Source organism: Protobothrops mucrosquamatus, unplaced genomic scaffold (genome assembly GCF_001527695.2).
Source record: "Protobothrops mucrosquamatus isolate PMUCROS unplaced genomic scaffold, P.Mucros_1.0 scaffold28, whole genome shotgun sequence".
In the NCBI taxonomy this organism is placed as follows: domain Eukaryota; kingdom Metazoa; phylum Chordata; class Lepidosauria; order Squamata; family Viperidae; genus Protobothrops; species Protobothrops mucrosquamatus.
This window is the reverse complement of record NW_015386413.1, coordinates 3,037,236-3,047,163: the sequence shown is the minus strand read 5'-3', so window position 1 is coordinate 3,047,163 and position 9,928 is coordinate 3,037,236. Positions and strand designations below refer to the sequence as shown.

General features: G+C 43.5%; 1 protein-coding gene across 1 annotated transcript in view; it reads right to left on the bottom strand.

Moving 5' to 3' along the window:
- Positions 1-9,928, bottom strand: part of LOC107283194 (lactosylceramide alpha-2,3-sialyltransferase) — a 37,232-nt gene that overhangs the window by 17,802 nt on the left and 9,502 nt on the right. Inside the window, exons 3-6 of the mRNA XM_015811064.1 lie at positions 7,468-7,582; positions 5,786-6,129; positions 4,414-4,600; positions 2,461-2,613 (exon numbers count right to left, since the gene is read on the bottom strand). Of these exons, the coding sequence (XP_015666550.1) occupies positions 2,461-2,613; positions 4,414-4,600; positions 5,786-6,129; positions 7,468-7,582 (799 nt within the window). The remainder of the gene's footprint in view (positions 1-2,460; positions 2,614-4,413; positions 4,601-5,785; positions 6,130-7,467; positions 7,583-9,928) is intronic.

Here is a 9,928-nt window from a genome sequence, read left to right as displayed (position 1 = left end):
AATAATAATAAAGTTGGAAGGGACCTTGGAGGTCATCTAGTCCAACCCCCTGCTCAGGCAGGAAACCCTACACCATTTCGGACAAATGGCTGTCCAGTCTCTTCTTAAAAACTTCCAGTGTTGGAGCATTCACCACTTCTGGAGGCAGGTTGTTCCACTGGTTAATTGTTCTAACTGTCAGGAAGTTTCTCCTTAGTTCCAGGTTGCTTCTCTCCTTGATTAGTTTCCACCCGTTGCTTCTTCTCTTGCCTTCAGGCGCTTTGGAGAATAGCTTGACTCCCTCTTCTTTGGGGCAACCCCTGAGATATTGGAATATTGCTATCATGTCCCCCCTCGTCCTTCTCTTCGTTAAACCAGACATACCCAATTCCAGCAGCCTTTCCTTATATGCTTTGGGCTCCAGTCCCCTAATCATCTTTGTTGCTCTTCTCTGAACTCTTTCTAGAGTCTCAACATCTTTTTTACATCGTGGTGACCAAAACTGGATGCAGGATTCCAAGTGTGGCCTTACTAAGGCATTGTAAACTAGTATTAACCCTTCATGTGATCTTGATTCTTTCCCTCTGTTCATGCAGCCCAGCACTGTGTTGGCTTTTTTGGCAGCTGCAACACACGGCTGGCTCCTATTTAAGCGATTGTCCACTAGGACTCTTGAGATCCCTCTCACAGTCACTACTATTGAGCAAGGTACCCCCTATACTATACCTGTACATTTGGTTTTTCTTGCCTAAATGTAGAACTTTAATTTTTTCACCATTGAATTTCATTTTGTTAGATAGCACCCAGTGTTCAAGTCTGTCCAGATTCTCCATCATCCAAGTCGTGGCTGTCCCAAAGGCGCTTTTCCAAAAGGCCACTGGAATTTCTTGGTTTTTTCGCTTCTCGTCTAAGACGCTTCTTCAGTTCTGACTGAACGGTGGAGAACGGAAGGATTTATGTTCCTAAACAGTCATTGGATCGTTGGCGCTCTCTCTGAGAGTTGTGGATTCCATTCTCCACCATTCAGTCAGAACTGAAGAAGCTTCTCAGATGAGAAGTGAGACCTCTTCAAGGAAAAACAAAGAGAGTCCCGTTCCCTTTGGAAAAAGCGCCTTTGGGACAAATTAATTAAGATATAATTCACTGTAAGCAGTTTCTTTTAAAAAAAAAAGGCTGGACTTTTTTTAGTTTGAAAGTAAAACAGAAGCGTGGATTCAGATTGGACCTCTGTGGAAAAGCTTTCCCACGCACACAGTTAATGCTATTTCTCCTGAAATTTGGGCTGGACTAGAAGACCTCCATGGTGCCTTCCTACCCTATTATTCCATGTTCTATGAAAAGAGTATTCTACCATTAAATGGCAAAAAAGGAGACAAAGAGAGATTTGTGGGGAGGAACTAGCAAAAATTGGAAACGCAATCTGAATGGGATACCCGAGTGCATTTTTTCCCCAAAATAACAATACTCAGCATATATTTTTTTAATAATAATAATAATAATAATAATAATAATAATAATAATAATAATAATAATAATAATAATAATAATAATAATAATAATAATAATAATAATAATAATAAAGTTGGAAGGGACCTTGAAGGTCGTCTAATCCAACCCCCTGCTCAGGCAGGAAACCCTATACCATTTTGGACAAATGGCTGTCCAGTCTCTTCTTAAAAACCTCCAGTGTTGGAGCATTCACCGCTTCTGGAGGCAGGTTGTTCCACTGATTAATTGTTCTCACTGTCAGGAAGTTTCTCCTTAGTTCTAGGTTGCTTCTCTCCTTGATGAGTTTCCACCCGTTGCTTCTTGTCCTGCCTTCGGGCGCTTTGGAGAATAGCTTGACTGCCTCTTCTTTGGGGCAGCCCCTGAGATATTGGAAGGCTGCTATCATGTCCCCCCTCGTCCTTCTCTTCATTCAACTAGACCTACCCAATTCCAGCAACCGTTCCTTATATGTTTTAGCCTCCAGTCCCCCTGATCATATTTGTTGCTCTTCTCTGTACTGTTTCTAGAGTCTCAACATCTTTTTTACATGGTGGTGACCAAAACTGGATGCAGTATTCCAAGTGTGGCCTTACCAAGGCCTTGTAAAGTGATATTAATACTTCATGTGATCTTGATTCTATCCCTCTGTTAATGCAGCCCAGCACTGTGTTGGCCTTTTTGGCAGCTGCAGCACACGGCTGGCTCCTATTTAGGGGATTGTCCACTAGGACTCCGAAGTCCCTCTCACAGTTACTACTATTGAGCAAGGTACCCCCTATACTATACCTGTACATTTGGTTTTTCTTGCCTAAATGTACAACCTTGCTTTTTTCACCACTGAATTTCATTTTGTTAGATAGTGCTGTTGTGTACTGTTGTAAGTCAAGGACTCCCTATATTTTACACTTAAGTGAATGAACGTCACCAACGAGGCCCAGACAAAAGCAGAGAGAAATATAACACATTTTCCTTCTTTCGCAAAGGGTACACTACCTGATCCCAATTCAAGAGTCGAGGTTCAGGGTACTGCAGAATATCCAAAGCTGTCTCCTTAACGATGGCCGGGTTCAAAATCCGAAACCTCCTGGGTGCCAAAGGTATTTTCATAGCCACGTTTTTCCAAAAGAAGAAGTGCATCCAGAGCGGCTGAGCAACGAGAACAACAACAGCACACAAAAACATACAAATTACGACAAGGTTTCAAAACCGCCCTAATGTGAAGCAATTACTTCAATGAAGTATTTAATTAGGGGGGGGGAATAATAGTCTCGCTTAGTGACCACTGCTGAGACTTAATCACTAAACTGACACAATTGCGAATCAAAAGACCCCAGGACCGTGCTGGAGTTACGTTGGCACTTCCCATTAAGAGAGTCATGCAAGCCGTTAAGCAAGACATTGTGTGGCCAAACCTGACACAATTTCAGCGCTGCAATTTCAACTCTTGGTTTCTCAGAGTTGGCTGTGAAGTGTGTAACGGCGATCGTGTGACTGTCATAAGCTGCATCGGTCATAAATGGAGGACTGGTCGCAAAGTTACTTTTCAGCGCCACCATAATTTGTAGTAGTCATTAAGCTGGGGAGTCGTTAAGCGAGGTTTATTTGTAATCCCTCCTTTCCCAGGGGTTACTAGGCCTTCCAAAATGTAAGGCCATAGCGAAATTTTCAAAATGGCTGAATTTGGTATCTCCAGCCAGAGATGGGAAAAAGGCCTAACTAACTAATCTAACTAACCTAACAAACAAAGTAACCTAACTAAACTAATGAACTAACCTAACTGAACCAACTAATGAACTAACCTAACTAACCTAATGAACTAACCTAATTAACTAATGAACTAACCTAATTAACTAATCTAACTAAACCAATTAATGAACTAACTTAACTAAACTAAACTAACTAAACCAATTAATGAATTAAGCTAATTAAACTAATGAACTAACCTAACTAAACCAAAGTAAACTAATGAACTAACCTAAATTGACTAACCTAGCTGAACTAAACTAACTGAACCAACTAATGAACTAACCTAACTAACCTAATTAATGAACCTAACTAACCTAACTAAACCAATTAATGAATTAACCTAACTAATTAAACTAATGAACTAACTAAATTAACTAACCAAACTAAGCTAATGAACTAACCTAACTAAACTGAACTAAACTGAACCAACTAATGAAATAACCTAACTAACTAACCTAATTAACTAATGAACTAACCTAACTAACCTAATTAAACCAATTAATTAACTAACCTAACTAAACTAATGAACTAACCTAACTAACTAAACTAACTAAACTAACTGACCTAACTTAAACTAAACTTACTAACTAACTAACAGGAGCACTCGAGACAAATTAAAATGAGATGCTAGTTTAAGGCATCTTCCCATTTCCTCCCAATCCACAGAGGAGGCAATGAATTAAGGAACTTATTGGGCATTTTTAAACAAGGGAAAAAAAGTCATAAAAATCAAATTACAAAGCAGTATACAACAGGAGAAAAAAAATAACGTAAAAATTGGGATTGGGTGCCTATGGACGCATACGTAGCCTTTAAGGAGAAGTACAAATATTTTTCTAAAACATCTATATTCAATAGGAACTCAATTCATCTCCTATAGTTAGATTTTGTTTCGGTTGGATTGAGTTTTAGTCTATTTCTAATTTTTCACTGTATACTACTTAAAGGTGGCTTAAAGGGTGCCAATATATTTAATGCTCATAGCAATTTATTTAATTTTGACATCCACATAACCTACACAGTAATAATACATTAGGCATATCACTTCCACTAAAGCCAAAATCTTTAGGCAATGCTAGCAGTGGGCCAGCTAAAAAAAAAAAAAATTCAAAATGGAAACTGGCTGTAGTAAACACGCAAACAATACAATTCCGGTATCTCTTATTACACACAAATGCAATATTTACCATCCTTACTTACTAATGTTTCGTTTTTCACCACTGCTTTTATCCATGCAAAATCAACAGTTTTAAATAATACTGCCACAAACAAGCTATTTGGGAAATATTCATCTTGAGATAAAGGGGCTCCTTCGGGATACGTCATTCTTATTGTTGTTTTGTTACCGACATCATTTGTGTACCCCCGAACGGGTGCATTATTTAACCTGCAAAACAAAATGTACCGTGGAACTGAACATACAACTAACACATGGATCATACCCCAAAAATGCATGGATAACAGAATAACATAGTTGGAAGAGTCCTTGGAGGTCATCTAGTCCAACCCCCTGCTCAGGCAGGACACCCTACAACATTTCAGACAAATGGATGTCCAGTTTCTCTTTAAAAACCTCCAGTGTTGGAGCATTCACCGCTTCTGGAGGCAAGCATCAAATTAAGATTCGCTGTGAAACAGAACATCTTTCATTGAGAGCATGGCCAGAATTTTACATTGGATCATGGGTGGAGACTGATCAAGGAGAGAAGCAACCTGGAACTAAGGAGAAACTTCCTGACAGTGAGAACAATTAACCAGTGGAACAACCTGCCTCCAGAAGTTGTGGGAACACAAAACCCACCAGGACAAGATTCAGCAGTCCATCTGCATTTGAAAAAAGACAGAAGCCCTTCTTTGGAAGATAGCAAAGTCCACATTTTGGACAGAGAGGACCGCTGGTTTGAAAGAGGGGTCCAAGATGTCATCTAGATCCAAATTGAACAGAAGGGGAGGGATACGACATCATCATAGAATCAAGATCAGGTGAAGTATTAATACCACTTTACAAGGCCTTGGTAAGGCCACACTTGGAATATGGCATCCGGTTTTGGTCACCACGATGTAAAAAAGATGTTGAGACTCTAGAAAGAGTACAGAGAAGAGCAACAAAGATGATCAGGGGACTGGAGGCTAAAGCATATAAGGAACGGTTGCTGGAATTGGGTATGTCTAGTTTAAGGAAGAGAAGGACGAGGGGGAACATGATAGCAGTGTTCCAGTATCTCAGGGGCTGCCCCAAAGAAGAGGGGTCAATCTGTTCTCCAAAGCGCCTGAAGGCAGGACAAGAAGCAACGGGTGGAAACTAATCAAGGAGAGAAGCAACCTGGAATCAAGGAGAAACTTCCTGACAGTTAGAACAATTAACCAGTGGAACAACCTGCCTCCAGAAGCAGTGAATGGAGGTTTTTAAGAAGAGACTGGACAGCCATTTGTCCGAAATGGTGTAGGCTTTCCTGCCTGAGCAGGGGGTTGGACTAGAAGACCTCCAAGGTCCCTTCCAACTCTCCTGTTTATTAACGACGCAGGCTAATTTGTGACCTTAGACAAAAAACACACACATCCCAAGCCCTACCTTATCACAACATCAAAGTGGTTCAGGGAGGGTCCCAGCTTCAATCCTCGTAGTACGCTGCTGCTCCCCACAACTACACAACGTTTACACCGCTTAGACTGCAGGTCTGCTGGCACACCGTCTTCGGGTAGAAGCTGGACTAAGTCTCGGAGCTTCTCCCCCAAATTCCGGAACCCAAACGGAGGCGGGTATCTGAAGACATCGGGTTGAGATTCAGTATCTTTCGTCACAAAGGGAAGCAGACCCAGGTTGTAGCTGTCCAGATACAACTCGCTCAACTTGTTCCTCGCAAAAGATGGACGACACTCGGCTCGTGAAATCTCCTCGGCGTATTTCTGAGCTCTCTAGAACAGCAACATGGGCCAGCCGGTTAGGAAGCCGTCTTTGTGATAAGAATGTGCAGTCAACACAACCTGGTCATGGGGCATGCAATTTATTTTTTTTAATCTGTTCTGCTTTGATGTCCGATCTTTCACGCAATTAACGTATGTCTTCTCCGCCACCCCCGGCTCCCAAAAAAAACCCGTCCGTAAAAATAAAATAAAAAAATGGTATTCTCCAGAATTACTTGAATGGTCCATGGGCTTAAGAATTGTCCCTTGATTGCCAACATTTTTTTTTTTAAAAAAAGAGGCAACATTTTATAAAGCAGTTCCTCTAATTGCAATCTGGCGAGGGCAGACGATGAGATTTGAGGATATTTCAAAAGACACTGAGTAAAAGTTATGTATCTCTTTTCAGAAATTAATTAAACAAAAATAACAGAAAAATAATGCGAAATTCTATTTCTTTTTGCCTGGCTTTTTATGCAACAAGAGTCCCTGTTGTTCTGCAGCAAAAGGAACCCAAAAAAAGACAAGGAGGAGAAGGAGATAAAAAAGGAGAAGAAGAAGAGGAGGAGGAGGAGAGGAGGAGGAGGAGGAGGAGGAGAAGAAGAGGAGGAGGAGGAGGGGGAGAAGGAGGAGAAGAGGAGGAGAGAAGGAGGAGAAGAGGAGGAGGAGGAGAGAAGGAGGAGGAGGAGAAGGAGAAGAAGAGGAGGGGGGAGGAGAAGGAGAAGAAGAGGGGAGGAGGGGGAGGAAGAGAAGAAGGAGAAGAGGAGGAGGGAGGAAGACAACAACTGTGGGGTCCCTGGTGCTCTCGGAACTTGTTTTTTTCCTTGCAGATGTCTCATGACCCAACTAGGTAACATCATCAGGAGTAAAACGGAATGGGAATTGCAGGAAAGAGGAGGAGGCGAAGAAGGAGGAGAAGAGGGAGAGGAGGGAGGAGGAGGAGGAGGAGGAGGAGGAGGAGGAGGAGGAGGAGGAGAAGGAGAGGAGGAGGAAGAGGAGGAGAAGAGGGGGAGGAGGAGAAGAAAAAGGAGGAGGAGGAGGAGGAGAAGAAGAGGAAGAAGAAGAAGGAGGAGGAGGAGGAGGAGGAGGAGGAGGAGGAGGAGGAGGAGGAGGAAGGAGAAGGAAGAAGAGAAAAGAGGAGGTAGAGAAGGAAGGAAGGAAGGAAGGAGGAGGAGGAGAAGAAGAGGAAGAAGAAGAAGAAGAAGAAGAAGAAGAAGAAGAAGAAGAAGAAGAAGAAGAAGAAGAAGAAGAAGAAGAAGAGGAGGAGGAGGAGGAGGAAGAGGAAGAAGAATCAGTACTGTATCTGCTCCATGACCCCTTCCTACAGCATCGCTTATTACTGGGGCTAACCTTGGCGTGATCAGGGTCGATCTCAGGAGCCCTTCGTGTCCGGCATGTTTTGGTGACGTATTTTGTCTTGATCAGGTAAAGAAAGCAAAGAGCAGTCACAACGATCAGGATGAGTCTGAAAAGGGCAAAGAGAGGAGAGGCGTTCACGGACTGATCCCGTTCCTACAATCGAGGCCCCAGAGCACGCAATGCACGCTCCCTACTCGGTCCTGCGCTCAGCCCAGCCCACTCCGTGGGGTGCAGTTAAACCGCGCAGAGGGCGCCATCAAAGCGGTGAATGCTCCAACACTGGAAGTTTTTAAGAAGAGACTGCACAGCCATTTGTCTGAAATGGTGTAGGGTTTCCTGCCTGAGCAGGGGGTTGGACTAGATGACCTCCAAGGTCCCTTCCAACTTTATTATTATTATTATTATTATTATTATTATTATTATTATTATTATTATTATTATTATTATTATTATTATTATTAAACAATAAGAGGCAGGGTAAAAATCAGATAAATAAATAACTATTCTAAATAACTAAACAATACTACTTTACGCCTGAAACAGAATTTTAGTTTTTTAAGACTAATTTCGCCCTGCCAGGATCAAACGGAGCGATTGCCGTTGCTTCGTGATCCACGGGACGCCCCTCCTTCGCAGTCACCGGTCTGGGGCGACTTCAGACCCGTGAACTGTTTAAAAACTTTGATCTACGATAAATTATTGAGAAGGGAAGCCACAGGAAGGATTTAAGCTGGCTAAATATATTGAATTGACAGTTGACTCCCGAAAGGAAGAATTGTTATAAAACATTGATTTTACTGAAACCTGGACAACTGAAAACTACAGTGGATTACAATATATATATATATATATAAAACCGAGAACTAGACAAAATTGGACTGTATGGATTTTGAGTTTTGGTTAGCTTGACAAGGCTAATTATAGAGACTAATTACAGAGACTATGGCAGTGGTGGCGAACCCTATGGCACGGGTGCCAGAGGTGGCACTCGGAGCCCTCTCTGTGGGCACATGTGCCGTTGCTCCAGCCTTGCCTCCGCCCGCGACCCGCTCCTCACCAGCAGCCCCCCTGGAGGAGAGTTGCCCCTGAGCGTGGCCCATGCGGAGCAGCGCAGCCAAGGACATGGCAGCCAGGCAGCGTAGACAGGACTCTGCCCTCACGCCCCAATGCGCACAGTGGATGCTGCGGGGCGTGGACAGAGGGCGTGGCCGCTATGGTGCTGCTGGGCTGCCTGGGCGATCTGCGGCGGGCCCTGGAGGCGGTGAGTGGCCCTGCGCGCAGGCAGGGTGAGGCGGAGCGAGGGCGGGGCAGGGGTGGGGCCAGTTTTTGGGCACTCCGTCCCTAAAAGGTTCGCCATCACTGGACTATGGCATTTATACTTGAAATCGTGATTTATACTTGAAAGGGGGAGACAACATGGATATGACATCCTCAGCAAAAAGACAAGACAAATACTTTCCAAGATGAAATTTATGCAACACTATGACAGATACTCAACGTTAAGAAAACCAAAATCATGGCATCCGGCCCTCTCAATTCCTGGCAAATAGATGGGGAAGAAATGGAGGTAGTGACAGATTTTATCTTCCTGGGCTCCAAGATCACTGCAGATGGGGACTGCAGCCAAGAAATTAGAAGACGCTTGCTCCTGGGGAGGAAAGCCATGGCAAATCTAGACAGCATACTCAAAAGCAGAGACATTATCACCCTGCCAACAAAAGTGCATATAGTCAAGGCCATGGTTTTCCCAGTTGCAACGTATGGATGTGAAAGCTGGACCATAAGAAAGGCTGAGCGCCAAAGAATTAAGACCTTTTAACTCTGGTGCTGGAGAAGACTCCTGCGAGTCCCCTGGACTGCAAGGCGATCCAACCGGTCAGTCCTAGAGGAGATCAACCCCGACTGCTCTTGAGAAGGCCAGATCCTGAAGTTGAAACTCAAGAACTTTGGCCACCTAATGAGAAGAAGGAAGGACTCCCTGGAGAAGAGCCTGATGCTGGGAAAGATGGAGGGCAAGAGAAGAAGAAGGGGACGACAGAGAAGGAGGGGGCTGGATGGAGTCACTGAAGCAGGAGGCGTGAACTTAAAAGGACTCCAGAAGATGGTAGAGGACAGGAAGGCCTGGAGGAACGTTGTCCATGGGGTCGCAATGGGTCAGATACGACTTCGCAATTAACAACAACAGATACTGGTGTGCATGTGTGTGAAAGGAAGGAGAGGTAAATGCACAGTCTTTTAGGTCTGAGTAGTATGTTTCAGGCCAGTCCAGTGTCCTGTTCTCAAATTCTTGGCGGGCTTATTCATAGTTTTTTGAGCAAAAGAAAAAGATCTGACTGCTGGACACAGGACGGGCGCAAGAACTCATACTTGAAACAGCTTTTGCTCATTTCTTACCCGCAATATTACCAAAAGCCTTCAGTTGAGCAGCAGCGATGCTGCTGGCAAACTTAAC